The 14,166-nt window shown below is 37.0% G+C and overlaps 1 protein-coding gene across 3 annotated transcripts in view; it reads right to left on the bottom strand.

The window, feature by feature from the left end:
• Positions 1 to 14,166, bottom strand: part of UIMC1 (ubiquitin interaction motif containing 1) — a 118,146-nt gene that overhangs the window by 72,937 nt on the left and 31,043 nt on the right. For all 3 annotated transcript variants that reach the window (XM_042945789.1, XM_042945805.1, XM_042945798.1), the window contains exon 3: positions 8,488 to 8,572. In XM_042945789.1, the coding sequence (XP_042801723.1) occupies positions 8,488 to 8,572 (85 nt within the window). The remainder of the gene's footprint in view (positions 1 to 8,487; positions 8,573 to 14,166) is intronic.

Genomic DNA, 14,166 nt, shown 5'->3' with positions numbered 1-14,166 from the left:
ATAACAATCCTCAACATGTAAATGCCTAACAATAATGTCACTATGTGAGGCAAAAACTGATAGAACTGCAAGGAGAAATACAGGAATCCACTATCGTATTTTATTTTTTTTTCAACTTTTTTTTTTTTTCCAACTTTTTTTTTTTTTTTTTTTTTTGGGACAGAGAGAGACAGAGCATGAACAGGGGAGGGGCAGAGAGAGAGGGAGACACAGAATCGGAAACAGGCTCCAGGCTCCGAGCCATCAGCCCAGAGCCCGACGCGGGGCTCGAACTCACAGACCGCGAGATGGTGACCTGGCTGAAGTCGGACGCTTAACCGACTGCGCCACCCAGGCGCCCCATCGTATTTTAAAACTTCAACATCCCTCTATCAGAAATGGACTGATTCAGCAGGCAGAAAAGCAGGAAGGATATAACTGAACTTAACACCATTGGACATAATTGAGCCTATAGATTATTTCAACCAATAATAAGAATATATACACCCTTTTCAAGCTCACATACTTCTGAGCCATAAAACACACCTTAACAAATTTAAATAAAAATCAGGCAACATCTGCTCTCAGATTACAATGAAATTAAACTACATATCTCTAACAGAAATATAACTAGAAAATCTAAAAACTCATGGAGATTAAACAACACACTTTTGAGTGTGTGTGTGTGTGTGTGTGTGTGTGAGAGAGAGAAAGAGAGAGAGAGAGAGAACATGAGCAGAGGAGGGGCAGAGAGAGGAAGAGAGAGAGAATCCCAAGCAGACTCCGCACCGTGGCTCAACAGGTTAAGCATCAAACTTCGGCTCAGGTCACAATCTCACTATTTGTGAGTTCGAGCCCGGCATCGGGCTCTGCACTAACAGTGTGGAGCTTGCTTGGGATTCTCTCTCTCTCTATCCCTTTCTCCCTGCTTCTACCCAACCTTCTCTGTCTCAAAATAAATAAACAAACTTAAAAAACACACACACAATGAGATACTACTATACACCTATTAGAATGACCAAATTCAGGAATGCTGAAAACACCAAATGCTGGTGAGGGTATGGAGCAATAGGAACTCTCATTCACTGATCATGGGAATGCAAAATGGTACAGCCACTCTGGAAGACAGTTTGGCGATTTCTTACAAAACTAAACATACTCTTACTATACAATCCAACAATCAGACTCCTTGGTTATTTACCCAGAAGAGATGAACATAAATGCACACAGATATTTATAGAAGCTTTATTCTTAATTGTTAAAACTTGGAAGCAATCAAAATGACCTTCAGTAGGTGAATGAATAAACAATGCTATATTCAGACAATGAAATATTATTCAGCAAATAAAAAGAAATGATCTACCAAAGCATGAAAAGACACAGAAGAACCTTAAATGTGTATTACTAAGTGAAAGAAGCCAACCTGAAAAGACTTCATACTGTATGAAGGCTTATATGACATTCTGGAAAAGGCAAAACTATGGAGACAGTAAAATGACCAGTGACTCCAAGAGACTGGCAGCAGGAGGAATGAATAGGGAGGGCACAAAGGATTTTTAGGGCAGTGAAAATGTATGATATCATGACAGATACATGTCATTACATATTTGTCAAAATTCACAGAATGTACAACACCAAAAGTGAACCCAAGGTAAACTATGGACTTCAGGTGATTATAATATGTCAAAGCATGTTCATCAATTGTAACGCTTCCCTCTGATGGAGGCAGCTATACATGCATGAGATCAAGGGGTAAATGGAAAATCACTGTACCTGCCCCTCAATTTGCTGTGAACCTAACACTGCTCTAAAAAAATAGTCTTAATAAAACAAAATTGAGAATTTTCAAAAACTGATAAAAGACTACAAATCACAGATCCAAAAAGAATATTTAAAAAATATATATTCCAGGAGTGCCTGGGTGGCTCAGTCAGTTAAGTATCCAACTCTTGATCTCAGCTCAGGTTTTGATCTCAGGGTTGTGAGTTCAAGCCCCACATTGGGCTGCGTGCTGGGCGTGAAGCCTACACACACACTACATTGAAGGCAGTCACCAAAAAAAAAAAAAACAAAAAAAACAAAAAACAAACCAGGTTACGTACAAAAGAACAAAGGTAAGAATTCTCATCACCTTCTCACCAAAACCCTGCAGCCAGAAGACAACACAGTGCCATTCTGAAAATGCTGGAAAAAAAAATAAGTGTCAAACCACAATTCTATAAACAAGGGAAACATTCTTCAAAAATGAATAAGATTCAATATACACTTTCAGTAACAGGGAGAAATAGGCAGAACATCAACAAGGAAATAGAAAATTTAAACAAAACTATAACCCAACTAGACCAAACAAAGATCTATTTAACACTCCAGCCAACTAGGCCAAACAGGTATCTACAGAACACTACTCCCCCTGATGGCAGAGTATCCATTTTCCTTAAGTGTATATAGAATATTTTCCATACATCATATGATAGCAATAGAACAGGCCTCAATAAATATAAAAGGATAAAAAACATACAAAGTATGTTTTCCAACTACAGTGAGTGAAATTAGTGATAACAGAAAGAAGAAATCTGGGAAATTGACAAATACACAGAATAAAACAAAACACCCTAAACTAACCAATGGGTCAAAGAAGAAACCAAAAAGGTAGTAGAAAATATTTTGGGGGGCACACAGCTGGCTCAGGTAGTAGAGCATATGACTTTTTTTTCCTCTTTATTTATTTATTTTGAGAGACTGAGCAAGTGCACACATGCAAGAGCAAGGGAGAGGCAGAGAGAGAGGGAGAGACGATCCCAAGCAGGCTCTACACTGTCAGCGCAAAGCCTGATGCGGGGTTTGATCTCACGAACCATGAGATCATGACCTGAGATGAATCAAGAGTTAGAATCAACTGACTGAGCCACCCAGGCACCCAGCAACTCTTGATCTCAGGGTTGTGGGTTCGAACCCCACATTGGGTATAGAGATTATTTAAAAATAAAATCTCTTAAAAAAAAAAGAAAATACTTTGAGATGAATGAAAATAAAGTATGTCTTCAAAACTTATAGAATGCAGCTAAAGGAGTACTTAGGAAATTTACAGCTGTCTAATGCCTATATTAAAAAAGAAAGATCTTGAATCAATAACCTAAACTTCTACCTTAAGACACAGGGGAAAAAAAGAGAAAACTAAACCTAAAAGAATACAGAAGAAATCAATAGAAAATAGAAAAACAGGAAGGTTGATAAAAAGAATAATTTTTGAAAACAACAAAATTGACAAACTTTGAGTTAGATTGAGCAGGGGAGGAAAAAAGAAGACTCAAACAACTAAAAGCAGGGCTGACAGTGGAGACATTCCTAACAATCTTAAAAACATAAAAATAAAAAGGACTATAATGGAATACTATGAGAAAAACTGTACATCAATAAATTTGCTAACTTAGAGGAAACACAAATTCCTAAGACAAACTACCAAAACTGACTCAAGAAGTTACAGAAAAAACCTGAATAAAACTACAATAGGTAAGAGGCTGAACCGGTAATCAAAACCTATCCACAAAAAAAGGCCCAGGTCCAGATGGCTTCACTGGTGAATTCTGCCAGTTAAAGAAAAATTAACACCAACTCTTCCAAAAATTAAAGGAGAAACCAAAATGCAACTCATTCCCTGAGGCCAATATTAGCCTCACACCAAATCCACACAAACACATGACCAGAAAACTACAGACTGGTATCTCTTACGAAATGTAGATGCAATAAATTCTCATCATAATACCAGCAAAACAAATCCAGCATCATATAAAAAGTATTCTACACCATGACAAAGGAGACTTTATCCAAGGAATGCAAAGTTAGTTTAACGTAAGAAAATCAATTAGTATACCAAATCAACAAAGTTTTTAAAACATAAAACCCATGGGAATGCAAACTGGTGCAGCCACTCTGGAAAACAGTATGGAGGTTTCTCAAAAAATTAAAAATAGAACTACCCTATGACCCAGCAATTGCACTAGTAGGTATTTATCCAAGGGATACAGGTATGCTATTTCGAAGGGGCACGTGCACTCCAATGTTTACAGCAGCGCTATCAACAATAGCCACAGTATGGAAAGAGCCCAAATGTCCATCGATGGATGAATGATAAAGGTGCTGTATATATATATACACACACACAATGGAGTATTACTCGGCAATCAAAAAGAATGAAATCTTGCCATTTGCAACTACATGGATGCAACTAGAGGGTATTATGCTAAGTGAAATTAGTCAGAGAAAGACAAATATCATACGACTTCATTCATATGAGGAATTTAAGATACAAAACAGATAAACGTAAGGGAAGGGAAGCAAAACTAATATAAAAACAGGGAGGGGGACAAAACACAACAGACTCTTAAATATGGAGAACCAACAGAGGGTTGCTGGAGGGGTTGTGGGAGGGACGATGGGCTAAATGGGTAAGGGGCATTAAGGAATCTACTCCTGAAATCACTGTTGCACTATATGCTAACTTGGATGTAAATTAAAAAAAAAAAAAAGGGCAGGAAAAAAAAAAGATAAAACCCAAATAATCATTTTAACAGACACAGAAAAAACATTTGACAAAATTCAACACCTCTTTCATGATAAAAACATTTTTTAATTTTTTTAATTTTTAAATTTTTAAATAGTATGTTTTATGTGACTTTGATACTTAAAAAATTTAATGAGCAAAGGATATGAAGACTTTTCTCCAAAGAAAATGTACAAATGGCCAACAAACACATGAAGAGATGATCAACATCATTAGTCATTAGAGAAATGTAAATCAAAAACCACAATGAGATCATTTCATACCCACTGGGGTGTCTATAATTTAAAAAATAAATAAAAAGGAAAAGAAGTGTTGGCAAGTATGTGAAGGAATTAGAACACTCATACAATACAAGGAGGTACTGTATGATGAATGAATTTTATGGTACAGGAGTTATATCTCAATAAAGTAGTTACCATAAAAATGAAGAAATAAAGACTTTCTCAAACAAAAGCAGAGAATTGATTGGCAACCAGTCTACATTACAAAAAGTGATTAAAAAAAAAAAGCTTTCCAGCAGAAAGAAAATGAAACTGCACAGAAATTGGGATCTACACAAAGAAATAAACAGCCCTTGAGATAGCACAAATAAACGAAAGTATGGAATTCTTTACTTTTTATTTCCATTACTCTACAAGATAATTAACTATCTAAAACAAAGTATCATCATATTGTGTGTTATATGCAAAACTAAAATGTATGGCAAAAATAACACAAAGTAGGGTAGACAAAAACTGGGAATGTACTATAGTCTACACTACACATGAAACAACATAACATTATTTGAAGGTGACTATAATTAAATGTATGTACTATAGACTCTAGCGCAACCACTAAATTTTTTTTGAAAGAGAGAGTGCAAGCAGGGGAGAGGAGCAAAGGGGCAGAGAAAGAGAAAGCGAGAAAGAGAGAAAGTCTCAAGCAAGCTCCATGCCAGCACAAAGCCCAATGTGGAGCTCGTTCCCACGACCCTAGGATCACTACCCAAGCAGAAATCAAGAGTCAGATGCTCAACCAACTGAGCCATCCAAGTGCCTCAACCACTAAGTATTTTTTAAAAGAGATATAAAAAAAAAAAAAAAAAAAAAAAAACAGTAGTAGAAATAAAATGGAACCAAATACAAAAAAAAGAAAAAAAGAAAAAGTTCAGTTAAGCATCTGACTTCAGCTCAGGTTATAATCTCACAGTTCCTGAATTCAAACCCTACACTGGGCTCTGTGCTGACAACTCAGAGCCTAGAGCGTGCTTCAGATTCTGTGTGTGTGTGTGTGTGTGTGTGTGTGTGTGTGTGTGTGTGTGTGTCTGCCCCTCCCCTGCTCATGCTCTGTCACACTCTCTCTCAAAAATAGACATCAAAAAATTTTTTTTCATAAAAACAAAAAAAAAGAAAAAAGACAAAGAACAGCTGGAACAAATGGCTCTCAAATGACAGACTTTAATTCAGTAACATCAATAATTACATTAAATGTAAATGTGAAAGACAATTAAAAAACAGGGGGCGCCTGGGTGGCTCAGTCAGTTAAGCATCCGACTTTGGCTCAGGTCATGATCTCATGGTTCATGGTTCGAGCCCCACGTTGAGCTCTGTGCTGACAGCTCCAAGCCTGGAGCCTGCTTCCGATTCTCTGTTTCCCTCTCTCTCTGGCCCTCCCCTGCTCATGCTCTGTCTCACTCTCTCTCTCAAAAATAAATAAACATTAAAAAAAAAAAAAAAAAAAAGACAACTAAAAGACAAAAGTTGTCAAAATACATTAAAAAGATAAAAAGGATTGTCAGACCAGATAAAAAAACATAACACAACCAAATAAAAAAATAAAACCCAATTTGATTGTAAAGATCCAGAATAACCAAACAGGCAACTATCAACAGTCCACCAATGATGACATAAATTTAACTATCAATTGATAAAGATTATCACATCCCAAAAAATAACTATTATCAATTTTCAATACTGAAAATAACTTGAGTACATTCAACAGATCTAACCTAGTGACAAGCTACCTCTAGACATAATGGAATGATTTCACAACAATGAACTGTGTGTGGTCAATTTTACAAGGCTAAGAATTCTACCTTAAATCACTGAAATTCAAATTAACAGTGAAATAAAGCCTTGTTTATTTTCAATCAACCTCTGTAATAATTTCAACTAGTTTTCATATCTTTTGAAAAATTCACTGAAATGAACACTTCACATCACATTAAAATGCCAAAAATAATAATGAAGTAACTTTACAAAGCAAAATCTACAACGAAAAAATTTTTGTGATACTGTGACCTACACTAATAAATATATGTTTGACCTTTGTTCCCTGGCACAGCGCTCCTAAAACCCTTGGAATTTCCTGAGTGAAAAGAACAATAAAGGCATCTTCTGTTATTCATAACAATCCCTTTCAACCGTACCTGAGTTTATGTTAATGCATTTACTTTGGGAAAGCCTCTCAGGATGCAGGAACCAACCAGGGGATTAGAGGACTGAAACTTTCATCCCTGTCCCCTAGCCTTGAGGGAAGGGAGAGGGGCTGGCTGGAGGCTGAACCAATCAGCAAAGGCCAATTATTTAATCACTCATGCCTGCATAATGAAGCTTCCATAAAAATCTGTAAACTACAGGGTCTGGAGAGCTTCTAGGTTAGTGAAGATACTGGAAAGGTGACACACCTGGAAAGGACGTGCAAGCTCTGCAGCCCTTCCCTCATATCTTGCCCTATACACCTCTGCCATCTACCTGTTCCTGCACTACATCCCTTATAATAAACCAGTCATCTGGTAGGTAAACAGTTTCGCTGAGTACTGTGAGCCATTCTAGCAAATTAATCAAACCCGAGGAGGGGGTCAAATGAACCACTTTATAGCCAGTCAGGCATATGCACAGGTAACGACATGGACTTGCAGTTGCCATCAAAAGTGAAGGCAGACCTGTGGGATCTGACACTATCTCCAGGCAGGCAGTGTCAGAATTGGTTAAGCTGGAATACCAGACAGGGTCTGACTGAGAACTAGAGAATTGTTTGGTGTGGGGGAAAACCCCCAACACAGTGAAGTGTTAAGAGTAGAGAAGACACAGAAGAATTTCTCCCTTACAATTTTAATGAATGTTAACAGGAAAGCCCACGGGCCCAAAATGCCATCACTTGTGCCAGGCCAAGTCACCAAACTGGGGCTGAATATCTAATCTAACTGTAGTTTCAACTTCCTCCATTAATGTAAGTCTTAACCTGTAAATCAGGAATATTCTGATTAAGTACCAATGAGATAATCTATCACATAAACTCTCTCCATCCCCCAAAGGAAAATGACATAATCTACCTAATAAGACCCCTGTCCTTCCCAGTAAGAGAAAGTGATCTTGCCTGAAACAATTCTTTTTTTTTTTTTTTGCTATTAATTTTCTTGCCCCACCCTCCTTCCTATAAAAAGCTTCCATTTCAAACAGCTCCTCAGAGCATCCCTCTACTTGCCAGATGGAATGTTGCCTGATTCATGAATCATTTAATAAGCCAATCAGATCTTCAAATTTACTTGGTTGAATTTTGTTTAACATGATAAAAATAGTACCATTATAATAGGTACCATTATTTGAGCCACTGTTATATCTGTATTTTATTGGTAAGAAAAAACAGCTAGAAAAAAAAAAAGAAAGAAAGAAAACAGAGGTAGTCTGAAAGTACTAATTTGCCTAAAGACTATATACTAAGGGCTGAAACAAGGATTCAAATCCAAGTATGCCTAACTCTGAAGTTCACATTTTTAATTTGAACCCTCTACGCATAAGTCAACTGTGTAAGCTATAGGTAACAGTGAATCCTAAAAATTTCAAAAGAATCCAGAATAAATAGGCACATACATCCTTAATCTGACAAACCTCTTCCTAATGAAGAAACTAGTATCAATTCTATGCTGCAATTTTCAAAGTATTCTCAACACAAAAATGAAAACATACGTGCAATTTTTCTTTTAGCCAAACACTTTGTTCTATTTGACTGTTTTGTCTTCATTTTCTGCAATCCATTCTCTTCCTTTGGTTCCTGTTGCAAAATAAGAAATATCATCAGAATGGCTACGATTACAAGTAGTACTCTTTCCACATCTTCTACAACTAATAGAGGCCAATGAACCTCTGCAGAATCAGTGGCTATTGTAAATGTTCACAGAAAACATCAGAAATAGATCCCTTATGGTACAAAAAAGAAAACATGTAAATCTGAAACAAAAATCATAAAAACTGAAAGACATAATATATTGACACTATCATGTGTCAAATGGACACTCATGTAAATATCTGCATAACACCATTAAACATGCACTAAAGCACAGGGAAAGTTTGATTCAGATTTAAAAATGAGTATGATTAAAGTCAGTGTGTACTCATTTATTTTAAATTAGTACCTAAAAACCAACAGAGCAGGGCACCTGGGTGGCTCAGTTGGTTAAGTAAAACTCTTGGTTTGAACTCATGTCATAATTTCAGTTTGTGGCTTCAAGCCCCAAGTCAGGCTCCAGGCTGGCAGTGCAAAGCTTGCTTAGGATTCTCTTTCTCTCTCCTCCTCTCTCTGACCCTCCCGTCTACTCACACACTCTGTCTCTCAAAATAAACAGATAAACTAAAAAAAAAAAAAAAAGCAATAGAGCTGGGGAAAACTATGTTACATAATTATTAAGAAAAGTACTAATTTTCTTTATATATAAAGAGCTCTTACAATCAATAAAAAGACCAATATTAACCTCCTCCCTTACTTTTTTAAAAATTTTTTTTGTGGGGCGCCTGGGTGGCTCAGTCGGTTAAGCATCCGACTTCGGCTCAGGTCACGATCTCACGGTCCATGAGTTTGAGGCCCGCATCAGGCTCTGGGCTGACAGTTCAGAGCCTGGAGACTGCTTCTGATTCTGTGTCTCCCTCCCTCTCTGCCCCTCCCCCGTTCATGCTCTGTCTCTCTCTGTCTCAAAAATAATAAACGTTAAAAAAAAAAAACCTAAAAAAAAAAAAAAAACAGTAAAAAATAAATAAATAAATAAATAAAATAAAAATTTTTTTTGTTTATTTTTGAGAGGAAGAGGGGCAGAGAGAGAGGGAGACACAGAATCTGAAGCAGGCTCCAGGCTCTGAGCTGTCAGCACAGAGCCCGACGCAGAACTTGAACCCACAAACTGAGATCATGACCTGAGCTGAAGTCGGACTCCTAACCAACTGAGCCACCCAGGAGCCCCTCCTCCCTTACTTTTAAACATAGGGAACAAACAGAGGGTTGCTGGAGGGGTTTTGGGAGGGGGGATAGGCTAAGTGAGTAAGGAGCATTAAGGAATCTACTCCTGAAATCACTGTTGTACTATATGCTAACTAACTTGGATGTAAATTTAAAGATAAAAAATAAATAAAAAATAACCTCTGCCTTTAGCAAAACACATAATATATCTCATAAGGAAAAATACACAAGGGGCTCGTAAGTATATGAAAAGATGCTCGACCTCACTTTGAACATCTAAATCAAAATAATTACATACTTTTTAAAACCTATATTAATAGTAAAAGAAAATGTGTTATAAATCACTTTATGTGGGGAAACAGGTACTCTTATGCTAGATGGGATAAGATGGGTGGAATATGGTTAGAAGGTAAATTGGCAATAACCTCTGAAATCATAAATGTACAAACTCTTTGTCCACCAATATACTTCTAGCAATTTATACTACAGATACACTCACACATAAGCACAAAGATGTGTGCACAATAATGCTGAGAGTAGAATATTCTGTCACTGTAAAACCTGAATCAATGCTACTGAAAACATGATCTACAGATGAGCACACTCCTTGTTACTGCTCTAACAAAATAAGCATAGAAAATGAGAATATGCACTTAGAAACTTACAGCAATCTGACACTGCCAAAATATCCAAGCACATGATGAGTGGATTTCCATTTGCAGAAGGACCATATTATATGTGGTATGTTAAATTTATTCAGTAAAATCCAAAATATTATAAATATGTGAGAAAATGTAAACATTAATAACATTATCACTTTAAGTTTTAATCAAGCCTGTTTTAATTATACTTTAATATGATTAAATGAAAGAAATAAAGCTCACATTATGTTCAAAATATATTATTCTTTTTTATTAGAAAGAGAGAGAGAACATGAATGCGGGAGGGGGGGAAGGGGCAGAGGGAGACAGAATCTTAAGCAGACTCCACGCTCAGCACAGAGCCTGACACAGGGCTCGATCCCACAACCCTGGGATCATGACCTGAGCCAAAATCAAGAGTCAGACACTCAACCAACTGAGCATCTCCCATACAATCAATAATCTTATTGACTAATTATTTTTAATCTTAATTAGATTTAAAAACAAGCTTCACTGACTTCTGTCATCAAAAAACCCCAAATCTTTCTGAATGCAGCGGTAGCAGTAAAATAAAGTGATTGTGAGGAGACAAAGGGCAAAACTTTCATTCTAGTTTTAGTCAGAAATATGATCCTTCACATACTAAATTTGGTTTTGTACCCACAACTGATGGTGAAGTAAGATAATCAGAGCATCTTGGGCACCTGGGTGGCTCAGTCATTAAGCTTCTGACGTCGGCTCAGATCATGATCTCACAGTTCATGAATTTGAGTCCCACATCACGTAAGCTTGAGCCCTGCTGAATTCAGGTGAGCTCAAGCCCACTTCGGGTGCACTCAAGTCCTGCTTCAGGTGAGTACAAACCCCGCACTGGGTGAGCACGAGCCCCCCAAAATTTTTTTTTATAAATTCAGAGGTGCCTGAGTGGCTTAGTCAGTTAAGCTTCTGACTTGGTTCAGGTCATGATCTCACAGGTCAAGAGACTGAGCCCCATGACAGGCCCTGTGCTGACAAAGTGGAGCCTGCTTGGGATTCTCTCTCTCTGCCCCTTCCCTGCTTACATGCGCACATGCACACATTCTCTCTCTCTCAAAATAAATAAATAAACATTTAAGAAAAAAAAGAAGAAAAGGGCATCTAGGTGGCTCAGTCGGTTGAGCATTCGATTCTGCATTTCAGCTCAGGTTATGATTTCACGGTTCGGAAGAATGAGTCTTGCATCAGGCTCAGTGCTGGCAACGTGGAGTCTGCTTGGGATTCTCTCTCTGCCTCTCCCCTGCTTGTGCTCTCTCTCTTTCTCTCTAAAAATGAATGAATAAACTTGAAGAAAAAAAATTTTTAAGACACTTAATGTCTAAAACAAACAAAAAAAACTTTCCTAAATGCCAAAAAATATGCCAAAACAAAGAGCCAAAACAGCAAAGAATATAAAATAGATATAGAGAATATAAGATAATCTAATAAAACGCAATTCAAGATTACATACAAAGACAGAACTATAATAAAGTGATCCAGAATGGCTGAAAATGAAAAAATTTTAAAACAATGGAAATCATCTAAATCTGAATTTCTCCACAAATCCTCCAGAAAAACCACAAGACCACAAAGGCAAGAAAAAAACGCCAACTATGACCAGTGTCTTCAGCATTATTATGAGACAGAACAAACCACAAACATCATATAAGCAGCGAGCAATAAATAAAAAATAAATTCCAACAGAACATCCATTGCTGCTGCAACCCTGTGGGTGCACAAAATAGAGGAAGGAGACACTTAAGAGACTCCATGAAAAAGAAGAACTTAAAGCACAGAAAACATTACCCTGATTAGACAGTCTAACACTAAGGCCAAACACTAAGCAAAGGTCCAAGATATGGTACTTCACATAATTAGCTACAATAAAGTGCTTAAAGGTGAGAAGAACCAAAAGTGGCAACCACAGGGATGCAGTGTTACTGGAAGGGAGGGAGATAAACCGGAAAGAACTGCTGCCCTCTGAGTCATAGAAAGAAAACAAAGGAAGGAGAAACAAAAAGGAAGACTCCTGAAGAAAAAAGGAAAAAAAAAGGACACGTCAATCTATCTTCCCCACCCTAACAATTCACTAATATCAACAGTATATTCCATAAAAGAAATTACACTTCACTAAAGATACAAAGGGGAACTTTTAAAGTAGGACATCTGCCCAGTAAATGACAGAAGTAAAAAAAGAAATTCCAAACTAAGCAAATGTAAACCAAAAAGAAAATGCAAAAAAACCTATTTCAGCTTATGAACATTATTATCCCCCCTACTAAACACCACCATAGAAAAGAAAATACAATGTTCCAATAGATTACAAAGAAGCATCCAGAAATTAAGAAAAACAGAATCTGGGGCACCTGGGTGGCATAGTTAAGCATCCTACTCTTGATTTTGGCTCAGGTCATGATTTCACAGTCATGGCATCAAGCCCTGCATTAGGCTCTGCACTAAGCATGGAGCCTGCTTAAGATTCTCTTCTCCCTCTACCCCTCTCTCCTGCTTGTGCTCTGTATCAAGAAAGAAAAGAAAAGAAAAAAGAAAAGGAAAAAAAAAGAAAAACAGAATCAGAATCTAAAAACACAAACCGTAACCAGACAAAAATAAAAACCAAATGAAATCAAAGTTGGTAAAACTCAGGAAAGAAACTGAAGACAGACAAAACCACCTCAAAAAAAGAAAACTGAATTACTGCATCTCCAAAGGTAAACAGATTCAAGTATAATTTAAAGATGCTCATTAAAGAAATGTAAGAAAGTAAGAGAATGAAAAAAATAACCTGCAGGATATATTGTTCAGAGAAAAAATCAAAATGCAAATATGTATACTACATTTCACATATAAAAAATTAATATTAAGAAAACATGTGTGGGCTTAATTTTCTTTAAAGCAACATCAACAAGAATTAACAAGTAATAAAACTGATTATCAACAGGGAAAGGGATATGGAATAGGTAAGTACAGTACACAAGTACAATGTGATTTAAGTATACCTTTCTCTGCAGATTTGATGTGTCCAACAGGGCAAACATTCTACATATGCAAAAATTAAAGAAGGATGGGGAGAAAACTCAAAATCAATGCAAAAAAATCTGAAAGATAGTAAATTTTTTAAAAATTTTTTAACGTTTATTTTTGACAGAGAGACAGAGCATGAGTGGGGGAGGGGCAGAGAGAGAGGGAGACACAGAATCCGAAGCAGGCACCAGGCTCTGAGCTGTCAGCACAGAGCCCGACGCGGGGCTCGAACTCACAGACCGCAAGATCATGACCTGAGCCGAAGTCGGACGCTCATCCAACTGAGCCACCCAGGTGCCCCGAAAGATGGTAAATTTTAAAGTACCTCAATAACTTTATTAAATATTAATGGTTCTAAAACAACACTTTTAAAAACAATGTCAGTTTATATAAAAATACAAAGACGAAACTGTGCTGTACAAGAAACCCAATCAAAGGACATGGGTGACTCAGTTGGTTAAGCATCCAACTCTTGATTGTGGCTCAGGTCATGATCTCAGGGTTGGTGAGACTGAACCCTGTGTGAAGGATTCTCTCCCTCTCTCTCTCTCAAAAACAAATAAATAAAGCTTAAAAAAAAAACAGAAACGCAATCAAAATATAAAAACATAGGTTAAAAGTTAAAACACCAACATATGGTGTTAGGAAAACTGGATACCCATATGCAAATGAAGAAAGCTGGACCCCTATCTTCTTTTTTCTTTCTTTCGGTGAGTGTGTGTGTGTGATTACCTGCTT

The sequence above is a fragment of the Panthera leo genome, chromosome A1 (genome assembly GCF_018350215.1).
Source record: "Panthera leo isolate Ple1 chromosome A1, P.leo_Ple1_pat1.1, whole genome shotgun sequence".
Lineage (NCBI taxonomy): Eukaryota > Metazoa > Chordata > Mammalia > Carnivora > Felidae > Panthera > Panthera leo.
Note: the sequence above shows the minus strand (reverse complement) of the source record. Positions and strands in the feature narration are given on the sequence as shown.